Source organism: Euprymna scolopes, chromosome 1 (genome assembly GCF_053919585.1).
Source record: "Euprymna scolopes isolate OS-2025 chromosome 1, ASM5391958v1, whole genome shotgun sequence".
Taxonomy (NCBI): Eukaryota; Metazoa; Mollusca; class Cephalopoda; order Sepiida; family Sepiolidae; genus Euprymna; species Euprymna scolopes.
This window is the reverse complement of record NC_136482.1, coordinates 200,022,247-200,036,466: the sequence shown is the minus strand read 5'-3', so window position 1 is coordinate 200,036,466 and position 14,220 is coordinate 200,022,247. Positions and strand designations below refer to the sequence as shown.

Genomic DNA, 14,220 nt, shown 5'->3' with positions numbered 1-14,220 from the left:
ATTAAATAAAAGTTCAATTTAAGATAGCTATTAAATAAAAGTTCAATTTAAGATAGCTATTAAATAAAAGTTCAATTTAAAATAGCTATTAAATAAAAGTTCAATTTAAGATAGCTATTAAATAAAAGTTCAATTTAAGATAGCTATTAAATAAAAGTTCAATTTAAAATAGCTATTAAATAAAAGTTCAATTTAAAATAGCTATTAAATAAAAGTTCAATTTAAGATAGCTATTAAATAAAAGTTCAATTTAAAATAGCTATTAAATAAAAGTTCAATTTAAAATAGCTATTAAATAAAAGTTCAATTTAAAATAGCTATTAAATAAAAATTCAAGTTAAGATAGCTATTAAATAAAAGTTCAATTTAAGATAGCTATTAAATAAAAGTTGAATTTAAAATAGCTATTAAATAAAAGTTCAATTTAAGATAGCTATTAAATAAAAGTTCAATTTAAAATAGCTATTAAATAAAAGTTCAATTTAAGATAGCTATTAAATAAAAGTTCAATTTAAGATAGCTATTAAATAAAAGTTCAAGTTAAGATAGCTATTAAATAAAAGTTCAATTTAAGATAGCTATTAAATAAAAGTTCAATTTAAGATAGCTATTAAATAAAAGTTCAATTTAAAATAGCTATTAAATAAAAGTTCAATTTAAGATAGCTATTAAATAAAAGTTCAATTTAAGATAGCTATTAAATAAAAGTTCAATGTAAAATAGCTATTAAATAAAAGTTCAAGTTAAGATAGCTATTAAATAAAAGTTCAATTTAAGATAGCTATTAAATAAAAGTTCAAGTTAAGATAGCTATTAAATAAATGTTCAATTTAAGATAGCTATTAAATAAAAGTTCAATTTAAGATAGCTATTAAATAAAAGTTCAATTTAAAATAGCTATTAAATAAAAGTTCAAGTTAAGATAGCTATTAAATAAAAGTTCAATTTAAAATAGCTATTAAATAAAAGTTCAATTTAAGATAGCTATTAAATAAAAGTTCAATTTAAAATAGCTATTAAATAAAAGTTCAATTTAAGATAGCTATTAAATAAAAGTTCAATTTAAGATAGCTATTAAATAAAAGTTCAATTTAAAATAGCTATTAAATAAAAGTTCAATTTAAGATAGCTATTAAATAAAAGTTCAAGTTAAGATAGCTATTAAATAAAAGTTCAAGTTAAGATAGCTATTAAATAAAAGTTCAATTTAAGATAGCTATTAAATAAAAGTTCAATTTAAGATAGCTATTAAATAAAAGTTCAATTTAAGATAGCTATTAAATAAAAGTTCAATTTAAAATAGCTATTAAATAAAAGTTCAATTTAAGATAGCTATTAAATAAAAGTTCAATTTAAGATAGCTGTTAAATAAAAGTTCAATTTAAAATAGCTATTAAATAAAAGTTCAATTTAAGATAGCTATTAAATAAAAGTTCAATTTAAGATAGCTATTAAATAAAAGTTCAATTTAAGATAGCTATTAAATAAAAGTTCAATTTAAGATAGCTATTAAATAAAAGTTCAATTTAAGATAGCTATTAAATAAAAGTTCAATTTAAAATAGCTATTAAATAAAAGTTCAATTTAAGATAGCTATTAAATAAAAGTTCAATTTAAGATAGCTATTAAATAAAAGTTCAATTTAAAATAGCTATTAAATAAAAGTTCAATTTAAAATAGCTATTAAATAAAAGTTCAATTTAAGATAGCTATTAAATAAAAGTTCAATTTTAAATAGCTATTAAATAAAAGTTCAAGTTAAGATAGCTATTAAATAAAAGTTCAAGTTAAGATAGCTATTAAATAAAAGTTCAATTTAAGATAGCTATTAAATAAAAGTTCAATTTAAAATAGCTATTAAATAAAAGTTCAAGTTAAGATAGCTATTAAATAAAAGTTCAATTTAAGATAGCTATTAAATAAAAGTTCAATTTAAGATAGCTATTAAATAAAAGTTCAGTTTAAAATAGCTATTAAATAAAAGTTCAATTTAAGATAGCTATTAAATAAAAGTTCAATTTAAGATAGCTATTAAATAAAAGTTCAATTTAAGATAGCTATTAAATAAAAGTTCAATTTAAGATAGCTATTAAATGAAAGCTCAATTTAAAATAGCTATTAAATAAAAGTTCAAGTTAAGATAGCTATTAAATAAAAGTTCAATTTAAGATAGCTATTAAATAAAAGTTCAATTTAAAATAGCTATTAAATAAAAGTTCAATTTAAGATAGCTATTAAATAAAAGTTCAATTTAAAATAGCTATTAAATAAAAGTTCAATTTAAAATAGCTATTAAATAAAAGTTCAATTTAAGATAGCTATTAAATAAAAGTTCAATTTAAAATAGCTATTAAATAAAAGTTCAATTTAAAATAGCTATTAAATAAAAGTTCAATTTAAGATAGCTATTAAATGAAAGCTCAATTTAAAATAGCTATTAAATAAAAGTTCAAGTTAAGATAGCTATTAAATAAAAGTTCAATTTAAGATAGCTATTAAATAAAAGTTCTATTTAAGATAGCTATTAAATAAAAGTTCAATTTAAGATAGCTATTAAATAAAAGTTCAATTTAAAATAGCTATTAAATGAAAGTTCAATTTAAAATAGCTATTAAATAAAAGTTCAATTTAAGATAGCTATTAAATAAAAGTTCAATTTAAAATAGCTATTAAATAAAAGTTCAATTTAAGATAGCTATTAAATAAAAGTTCAATTTAAGATAGCTGTTAAATAAAAGTTCAATTTAAGATAGCTATTAAATAAAAGTTCAATTTAAGATAGCTATTAAATAAAAGTTCAATTTAAGATAGCTATTAAATAAAAGTTCAATTTAAGATAGCTATTAAATAAAAGTTCAATTTAAGATAGCTATTAAATAAAAGTTCAATTTAAGATAGCTATTAAATAAAAGTTCAATTTAAAATAGCTATTAAATAAAAGTTCAATTTAAGATAGCTATTAAATAAAAGTTCAATTTAAGATAGCTATTAAATAAAAGTTCAATTTAAAATAGCTATTAAATAAAAGTTCAATTTAAAATAGCTATTAAATAAAAGTTCAATTTAAGATAGCTATTAAATAAAAGTTCAATTTAAAATAGCTATTAAATAAAAGTTCAAGTTAAGATAGCTATTAAATAAAAGTTCAAGTTAAGATAGCTATTAAATAAAAGTTCAATTTAAGATAGCTATTAAATAAAAGTTCAATTTAAAATAGCTATTAAATAAAAGTTCAAGTTAAGATAGCTATTAAATAAAAGTTCAATTTAAGATAGCTATTAAATAAAAGTTTAGTTTAAAATAGCTATTAAATAAAAGTTCAATTTAAGATAGCTATTAAATAAAAGTTCAATTTAAGATAGCTATTAAATAAAAGTTCAATTTAAGATAGCTATTAAATAAAAGTTCAATTTAAGATAGCTGTTAAATAAAAGTTCAATTTAAGATAGCTTTTAAATAAAAGTTCAATTTAAGATAGCTATTAAATAAAAGTTCAATTTAAGATAGCTATTAAATAAAAGTTCAATTTAAGATAGCTATTAAATAAAAGTTCAATTTAAGATAGCTATTAAATAAAAGTTCAATTTAAGATAGCTATTAAATAAAAGTTCAATTTAAAATAGCTATTAAATAAAAGTTCAATTTAAGATAGCTATTAAATAAAAGTTCAATTTAAGATAGCTATTAAATAAAAGTTCAATTTAAAATAGCTATTAAATAAAAGTTCAATTTAAAATAGCTATTAAATAAAAGTTCAATTTAAGATAGCTATTAAATAAAAGTTCAATTTAAAATAGCTATTAAATAAAAGTTCAAGTTAAGATAGCTATTAAATAAAAGTTCAAGTTAAGATAGCTATTAAATAAAAGTTCAATTTAAGATAGCTATTAAATAAAAGTTCAATTTAAAATAGCTATTAAATAAAAGTTCAAGTTAAGATAGCTATTAAATAAAAGTTCAATTTAAGATAGCTATTAAATAAAAGTTTAGTTTAAAATAGCTATTAAATAAAAGTTCAATTTAAGATAGCTATTAAATAAAAGTTCAATTTAAGATAGCTATTAAATAAAAGTTCAATTTAAGATAGCTATTAAATAAAAGTTCAATTTAAGATAGCTATTTAATGAAAGCTCAATTTAAAATAGCTATTAAATAAAAGTTCAAGTTAAGATAGCTATTAAATAAAAGTTCAATTTAAGATAGCTATTAAATAAAAGTTCAGTTTAAAATAGCTATTAAATAAAAGTTCAATTTAAGATAGCTATTAAATAAAAGTTCAAGTTAAGATAGCTATTAAATAAAAGTTCAATTTAAAATAGCTATTAAATAAAAGTTCAATTTAAGATAGCTATTAAATAAAAGTTCAATTTAAGATAGCTATTAAATAAAAGTTCAATTTAAAATAGCTATTAAATAAAAGTTCAATTTAAAATAGCTATTAAATAAAAGTTCAATTTAAGATAGCTATTAAATAAAAGTTCAATTTAAAATAGCTATTAAATAAAAGTTCAATTTAAAATAGCTATTAAATAAAAGTTCAATTTAAGATAGCTATTAAATGAAAGCTCAATTTAAAATAGCTATTAAATAAAAGTTCAAGTTAAGATAGCTATTAAATAAAAGTTCAATTTAAGATAGCTATTAAATAAAAGTTCTATTTAAGATAGCTATTAAATAAAAGTTCAATTTAAGATAGCTATTAAATAAAAGTTCAATTTAAAATAGCTATTAAATAAAAGTTCAATTTAAAATAGCTATTAAATAAAAGTTCAATTTAAGATAGCTATTAAATGAAAGCTCAATTTAAAATAGCTATTAAATAAAAGTTCAGTTTAGGATAGCTACTAAAAAAATACATTTTTTTTTTTTTTTTGCAAAACTAAACATAAAAATTGATATTAACTATTTGACCTACTTTGAAATAAGGGTTAAAATATTAAAGAAAATTAGTCAAACTTGAATGCATTAATGGTTAATTCATTCTTTCATTTTGCAAAGCTAAATATGAAACTGCATAACATCTGTGTTGTTGTGGTCCGATTGATAACCTGTTACGAACTTAAGTTATGCAAATTTTTTTTTTTATATATTTTTTGTTTTTGCTAGTTCTTTTTTTTTTTTTTTTTTTTTACAGTATTTTACGACTGGATAACGGCCCCTTCCCACTCCCTTGCTAGTTTGTTTATTAGAGATGGTAGGATTTAAAATTTAGCAGTTGGTTTGAATGATCACTTTGTTGGAATGAAATGCCAACATATTATATTTTTATATCCAATGTTTATTCGACGTTTATTTCAGTTAGATGTCGTCCGTGAGATCCATGCAATATCATGTGCAAGTAAACCCCTCAGCAGTTGGTTAGTTCGGGATGGCATACAAGAATGCAGAGAGGCATGTGGAGGAAACGGTTATCTTGAAGGTAAAAGAAATTTCCAGAGAAAGAAAAAATATCCAAGATTATTTTTTTTTAATTTCTTTTTTGCAATTTGAATATTACATTTCAAGTTTTTTTGTTTAATCTGCTAAAAATATTTCAAATTTGAGATTTAACAGTTAGAAATGCTGGACTAGTGTGACATTGATTTTTATAAATATTGCTATTTATTAAAAATAAAACTGAACATTTTTTTTATTCTTTCAAATTTTCTAATAGTAAAATATTCATCAAGAAATTGGACAGTTTTTTGTTTTTTTTTCCTCTTATATGCCATGGTGGTGGTAATCCCTGGCATGACTTTAGATATTTGAAGTTAAGTCAAAATATTTGATTTTCATGAAAATGAATTTTTTATTATTCAAAAATTAAAAAAAAAAATTTCAATTTTATTTTAATAAATAACAAAATTTATTAAAAAGCAATTTCACTTGTCTGATCTTTCTAATCGTTTAATCTTAAATTATTATCGTGTTTCAAACAGTAAATTCCTTTTTATAATTTAAATTTGTAATTTTTTTATCAATCTTAAAAATGTAAAATTATATAAAATGTTAGTAAAAATCATATTTGACATCAATTTTTTAAACCAGTTTTAGTTAGCAGTGTGTGTATGTGTGTGTATGTGTGTGTGTATATATATATATATATATATATATATATATATATATATATATATATATATACTAGCAGAAGTATCCGTCGTTGACTGGGTTCAAAAACAGCCTACAGAAAATGGACTGTGATTGATGAAAGTATGATAGGTTATGAAAAGGAGGGGGTTGTAAAGAGATAGGTTTTGATACTCCAAAATTTTACCCTAAGCAAAATATGATGAAAGTAAAGATAAACTTTGCGAAAATATATTTTTTTATATCAACTTTGTTTCCATTCGTAGCCAAGAATGACCAACAAAATAATGTTTCCTTACAAAGAGAAAATGTTATATATATAATAATATAAATATACAAGAAATAAATGTTACCATAGTCAATAAAAGTTACTTTTATGGTAGAAAAGTTCATTGGTTTGTATTTAAAATATATTTTTTTTTAATTTGCAAACCGGTTTAAAAAAAAAAATCAAAATGGCAGCGACTTTGAAATGGAGAGCCCCATTTTCAATTTGAAGGAGGGGCACCTAAGCATTCTGTGTTAACAATTTAAGAGAGTTCCGTCAACGTCAGGAATATTTATAAACATATTTTAATGTTTTCCGTTATTTGGTGCTTGAGGAATATTCGATTATGGCATGTGTAGTTTATATAAAAATTCATTTAAGTAGTTATCGCCTCAAATTTCGTTTTAATTTCGGTTCGCTGAAATTATTTCAAGTAAAGAGCATTAAAACCTATTTCAAAACAAAAAAAAACATGAACTGAAATTTTATTGACTATGGTAACATTTATTTCTTGTATATTTATAATCCGAAACAGCAAAATGGGATATTAAAAAATAAACACGTAATTACTTTAGTTTTTCAAAGCAAAGAATCTATATGAATAAGAAGAAAATGGCACCCTTTTCAAGCAGAACAGCATCGTTTCAGTTTTACAGAATTGAACGGTGTAGTATTGTGCCGTCGGATTCAGGATTGTACTATTGTAATGTAAAGAACACGCAGAAAGGGTTGTAATCAACTGAATTCCTTCTAGTACACTGACAAATAAAGCTTAAACAGATATATAAATAAAAATAAAAAGTTTTTTTTTTTTTTTTTTTTTTACACAGTGATCACCACTTATCAAGGCCCGGAAGCCACTCAGGGATAAGGGTTATTGCAAGTTAGTGTGGAGATTTGACGTTAGTGTGGAGATTTGATGAAGTGTTTACTTAAGGAGGCGGTTCATTAGGAATTTGTTAACATTGGACTTGAACACATCCAAGTTGTAGTCCGGTGGGAAGTAGGCAGACGGAACAGAGTTCCACAGGCATGCAGTTCTAAGAAAGAAGCTTTGTTCATGGAATCCGCGTTTTGATTTAGGCACAGATATAGAGTGGGGGAAATTTTTCACAGTGGATTCAGCTAGACGGGTGTTTTTCGTGAAAGATTGGCGAGGGGGGACCAGAGATTGGAGTTCAGACGAGCACCTGCCATGGAAATAACGATAAAACAAGGATAGGCTCGCAACGTCTCTTCTGTGGGAGAGAGGTTGCAGGGTAGAGAAAAGGGCATCCCCCACTAAGCCACAAAGTCTATTTTGTACTCTGTCAAGACAGGATAGGCTGTTTTTAGCAGCTCCTGCCCAGATATGGCAACAGTATTCCATCCTTGGACGTACTTGGCTTTTATATAGATAGAGAATTGCATCAGTAATGAGATATCTTCTGGAGCGGTAGAAGGATCCCACCATCTTTCCAGCGACCTTGGCATCAGACTTGATGTACATGTTCCACTTCAGATCAGGAGTAAAGGTCAAACCCAGAAGCTTGTCAAAACACGGGGCCTCACCCAGACAAGAGCCATCCATCACAATTGATGCCAGATGGGGATCAGAGCATTGATGATGTAAGGATAGGAGTTTGGTTTTGGATGCATTAAAGGTAACCAGCCACATCTTCCCCCACTGAACCACGCGCTCGAGATCAGAGGAGAGAGAATCAGAGAGAACTTTGTCATTTACAGCCTTTGATGTGTTGCCATAGATGGTCGTGTCATCAGCATAGATGTCAACGAATGATTTAAGTATGTGTTTAGGGAAGTCATTGATGTAGATCAGGAAGAGAGTTGGGCCCAGGATTGACCCCTGAGGGACTCCAGCATTTATATTGCAGGCCTCTGATTTTTGTCCATCTACCACTACTCTTATGAGCCTATCGGAGAGAAATGATTTAATGATTGAGAAAACATTTCCAGTTATACCGTAGCTGGAAATCTTGTGTAGTAGACCCTTATGCCATACCTTGTTAAAGGCCTTTGATATGTCAAGAGCAATTGCCCTAGAAAGGAAACCTTTGTCAAGAGATTCACTAATCCTGTGGGATATAACCATCAGCACATCTGCTGTAGATCTTGCAGAGCGGAAACCATATTGTGTGTCACTAAGAAGGTTATTCCTGCTGAGGTGGTTGACTATTTCTCTATTTAATATGGATTCCAGCAATTTACTCATAACACACAGGAGACTTATTGGTCTGTACTGAGAGGGAGATGACTTATCACCTGAATTCTTAAATACAGGGCAAACTGATGAGGTCTTCCAGGGAGTCAGAAAGCACTTCTCATTAAGGCAGCGCTTAAATAGTTTCGTAAGTATGGGAGCAAGTTCTGGTTGAAGCTTTTTTAACACTATAATTGGGATGCCATCAGGGCCAGTTGCTTTACTGGAATCTAGGTTCTTGATTAGCTTGGCGACCTCATTCACGGATATTTGTATGTTACCGAGCTTGTTCTGTGTTATAGGAGGAAATACGGGGAGTTGATGGCCTTCGTCGCATAGGGTAGAATTAGCTGCAAAGTTCTTTGCAAATAGTTTGGCCTTGTCTAACGCTGACGAGATGATCTCTGGTCCATTGATAATGGTTGGTATAGAACGCACACTTCTGTTCAGGATCCTATTTGTTATTTGCCAAAACTGGTGGGAACCAAGCCGCTGATCAGTTACCTTGGATTTAACAGACTGGGCATATAGCTCTCTTGCATTTTTTATTACTCTTTTACAGTGGTTATGTAAATGTTTTTAAAAAGACATGTAATCACGTGAGCAGGATTTTTTCCTTCTTTTGACATGGAAACAAGTAACATTCTTATTTTTTATTATTTATCTATTTATCTATTTTCGAAAGAGTGCCACATGCAAGTGGCGAAGGAAAAAACAGTTATGCAAAATTTGTGTCGAGAATTGTATAAAGTTCCGACTTTTTTTTTTTTTGGCTTTCACTTTAATAATTTATGAGGTGAATTTATTCGACACAATATGATTCAACTCAAAAAAATAAATAAAAGCTAACGTGAATTAAGATTAAAGTTAAGGTGTTATTGTGGACCCTCACCCCCTTTAAAAAAACCTTGTTAAACTTTGTGACATATTTACATTCTATGGAGGTCAGGCGCGAACGAATACCCAATAATTTTATTATACCATATTTCTTCAAACTGAAACATAATTATCAAAGTATACTTATGCAAATAGATATGAAAAGTCTTTGTTAAAGTTTGTGCCATATTTCCATGGAGTACAGGCGCGAACGCAGACCCCACAATTTTATTATACCATCCCTATTTAAGTTGAAACATACTTATCAAATTATTCTTATGTACATCTATATCAAAAATCCTTGTAAACGTTTTTTTTTCAATTATTTCCATACTTTGGAGGCCAGGCGCAAACGCAGACCCCACAATTTTTATGAACCACTGTTCTGCCAGATCAAACATACCCATTCCTGTGTCTCGATACATCTTCTATCATTATATGTGATCAGTTTTTAAAAATAGTCAACCATATAGGAGCCTATTCGTGACCACACACACGGTCAGCTTTATATTATAGATTTTATGAACCAACGTTCTACCAGATCAAACATACCCATTCCTGATCCTCGATACATCTTCTATCCTTATATGTAATCGGTTTTTTAAAATAGTCAACCATATAGGAGCCTATTCGTGACCACACACAAACATACACACACATACACACACACACACACACACGTACACATACACACACACATACACACACACATACACACACACACACACAGATGTTCAGCTTTAAATTATAGATATACACACTAGACTTTTTAGCCTGTTAAAAACAAGAAAAAGTTATAGCCCATTGATTTAGAAAGAGTGCTTTATGCCAAATTTATGGTTGAATATATTTAAATTTGTGCTCATTTTTGTATGAAATATTAATATCTGTATATCTCTAACTGTGCACCAAATAGATACCATAATACCTGATTTGCTGCACCTTTTCATAACAAATATCAATACAAAATTTCTCCCAGATCGATTCAGTAGTTTCTAAGAAAAAATAAAAAGAACAGATGTGATATGGATGCATCACATATGCACAAAAATACCGAAACAACACTAACCCTAGGCAGGTTGAACTGGCTTCCTCAAAAGGAGGAAGTTTCATGGGAATATTAACTTCCAAAACAGTCCCTAGTCAGAAGAGATGATGACGTTGGGTTTTTACAGCTCTTGCACTTGCAGGTGTAGATGTTTTCTTACATACGGCACCTGGTGTTCCCAAATGTTCACCCATCTGATACTTACCAGGCTTAATGTTGCTTAACTTTGGTGATCTAATGAGACCTGGTGTGTTAACGTGCTCATTCTTTACTGCAATTCTATTTGTAGCTTCCATTTGTCTGCTGCAGTTATATAACTCTCTCCTCATCTCTCTGCATCAATCTATCAATTTCAGTGAACCGTCTCGGTGAAATGCGTAACGTCAATGATCCAAACTGTACATATGAAGGCGACAACAACGTGATTTTGCGGCAGACAAGCAACTTCATCCTCAACATGCTGAACAAGAAACAGAAAAATCCTGGTAAATTTTTTTTCGCTTTTTTAAAAAAAACAAAAAAACTCTTGTTCACCCCTAACAAAGCATATCGTCGCTTGGATGTAAAGGACTGCTATTTGGGATCATGCTTAGGAAAGATGAACAAGATGTTGGTTTGCGTTACAATTGAACTTCTGCATATCAGTACAGTCTGGAAAGCAGGTAGCAGGAAGGGAATTCCGAAGTCTAGCTGTTCGAGGGAAGAAACTATTAGAGTAGAAAGATTTCTAGTATTTAGGATCCTCAACGGTGAAGGGGTGAGATTTTGTTGCTAAGCGGGTTTGTCGGGGATATGTACGTTGAGGGGGCACAAGTGCAACGAGTTCATCAGAACACATTCCATTAAAATATTTGTAAAACATTTGCAGAGGAATGCAACATTGTGGCGATGGGACAGGGGTTTAAGCTTAGTTGATGAAGCGGGACCGATTTGATTGACAACTCTTTTTTGGGACCCTATCAAAGAGTGAGCGACTAGTGGTAGATGAACAAGCCCAGATGTGGCAACAATACTCGATGCATGGGCGAATGCTGGCCTTGTAGAGGTACAGGATACTCTCACATGTGAGTAGTTTTCTAGCATGATAAAGGGATCCCATCTTCTTTGCACCAGCCTTTGCAATGTCCTCAATGTATTTGTTCCAGTTCATATCGCCCATGAATGTTAGGCCGAAGAGTTTGAAGGAAGAATTCTCATGTAGGGCGTTATTTGTCATGGATATCGGTTGTTAGAGAGGCTTCTTGTAATTGTTAAAGGAGAGCAGCTTAGTCTTATTAGTATTAAATGTTACCATCCATTTGCGACCCCATTGCACTATAGTTATTTTCGAATGATTCTGGCATTGTTTACTTTCGTTCTTCCTTTTGTGAATGTTATAAAAGATCTTAAAGAGATCCAAGGTAAAAATCAAAACGTTTTGAAAATAACGATCAGAACAGCAGTAGTCATGTGACTTTTTATTCACATATCAAGTCTGTTATTGCAAACATCAACATCCTGTCCCCTCTGCATTTTGGTCTTTCTGATAAGACGTATAATCAAACTTCCAATGTTGAGATTTCCGGTGACCTTTGTTTGTTGTCTTCCTCTGCTCTTTCTGGTAATTTTTTTCTAACATCAAACTTTTTCCGAGCCATTCACCCACATTAAATGGATGAAGAACTTTAACTGTCTGGCGTGGACAGTGTTGAGTAGTAATCTGGTGTACTCTGCACCCGACTTATTTGTTTGTGAAATTCTTTCGTTACTGTCCCACCTTCACAACCATAAATGAGAATTGACCAAATGTACGTCTTCAAGTTTCTAATTTTTGTGTCCAGTTTTATGTTTCTGTTTTGTAAGATGCACTTCATTCTATGGAAGGCAGATTTTTTTTCTTGATTTCTACGATAGATGTTGTGAGACCATGAGACTTGCACTCAAGTATCTGGATTTGTCCTATTACATCTGATGATAATAGTGATGAACTTTTACTTGTCTGCTAAATCTCTGTATTTGTATTGTTATCATATGATTTGTATTATTATCATATGATGTGTATTGTTATCATATGATTTGTATTGTTATCATATGATTTGTACTGTTGTCATATGATTTGTATTATTATCATATGATTTGTATTATTGTCATATGATTTGTATTATTATCATATGATTTGTATTATTATCATATGATTTGTATTATTATCATATGATTTGTATTATTATCATATGATTTGTATTATTATCATATGATTTGTATTATTATCATATGATTTGTATTATTATCATATGATTTGTATTATTATCATATGATTTGTATTATTATCATATGATTTGTATTATTGTCATATGATTTGTATTATTATCATATGATTTGTATTATTATCATATGATTTGTATTATTGTCATATGATTTGTATTATTATCATATGATTTGTATTGTTGTCATATGATTTGTATTATTATCATATGATTTGTATTATTGTCATATGATTTGTATTATTATCATATGATTTGTATTATTATCATATGATTTGTATTATTATCATATGATTTGTATTATTGTCATATGATTTGTATTATTATCATATGATTTGTATTATTGTCATATGATTTGTATTATTATCATATGATTTGTATTATTATCATATGATTTGTATTATTATCATATGATTTGTATTGTTATCATATGATTTGTATTATTATCATATGATTTGTATTATTGTCATATGATTTGTATTATTGTCATATGATTTGTATTATTATCATATGATTTGTATTATTATCATATGATTTGTATTATTATCATATGATTTGTATTATTATCATATGATTTGTATTATTATCATATGATTTGTATTATTATCATATGATTTGTATTATTATCATATGATTTGTATTATTGTCATATGATTTGTATTATTATCATATGATTTGTATTGTTATCATATGATTTGTATTGTTATCATATGATTTGTATTGTTATCATATGATTTGTATTGTTATCATATGATTTGTATTATTGTCATATGATTTGTATTATTATCATATGATTTGTATTATTATCATATGATTTGTATTATTATCATATGATTTGTATTATTATCATATGATTTGTATTGTTATCATATGATTTGTATTGTTATCATATGATTTGTATTGTTATCATATGATTTGTATTGTTATCATATGATTTGTATTGTTATCATATGATTTGTATTGTTATCATATGATTTGTATTGTTATCATATGATTTGTATTATTGTCGTATGATTTGTATTGTTATCATATGATTTGTATTGTTATCATATGATTTGTATTATTATCATATGATTTGTATTATTATCATATGATTTGTATTATTGTCATATGATTTGTATTATTAACATATGATTTGTATTATTATCATATGATTTGTATTATTATCATATGATTTGTATTATTATCATATGATTTGTATTGTTATCATATGATTTGTATTGTTATCATATGATTTGTATTGTTATCATATGATTTGTATTATTGTCGTATGATTTGTATTATTATCATATGATTTGTATTGTTATCATATGATTTGTATTATTATCATATGATTTGTATTATTATCATATGATTTGTATTATTATCATATGATTTGTATTGTTATCATATGATTTGTATTGTTATCATATGATTTGTATTGTTATCATATGATTTGTATTATTGTCGTATGATTTGTATTATTATCATATGATTTGTATTGTTATCATATGATTTGTATTATTATCATATGATTTGTATT

General features: G+C 26.8%; 1 protein-coding gene across 1 annotated transcript in view; it reads left to right on the top strand.

Moving 5' to 3' along the window:
• LOC145279639 (peroxisomal acyl-coenzyme A oxidase 3-like) overlaps positions 1-14,220 on the top strand; it is a 75,296-nt gene that overhangs the window by 40,264 nt on the left and 20,812 nt on the right. Inside the window, exons 9-10 of the mRNA XM_080130871.1 lie at positions 5,299-5,419; positions 10,815-10,943. Coding sequence (XP_079986997.1) covers positions 5,299-5,419; positions 10,815-10,943 — 250 coding nt within the window. The remainder of the gene's footprint in view (positions 1-5,298; positions 5,420-10,814; positions 10,944-14,220) is intronic.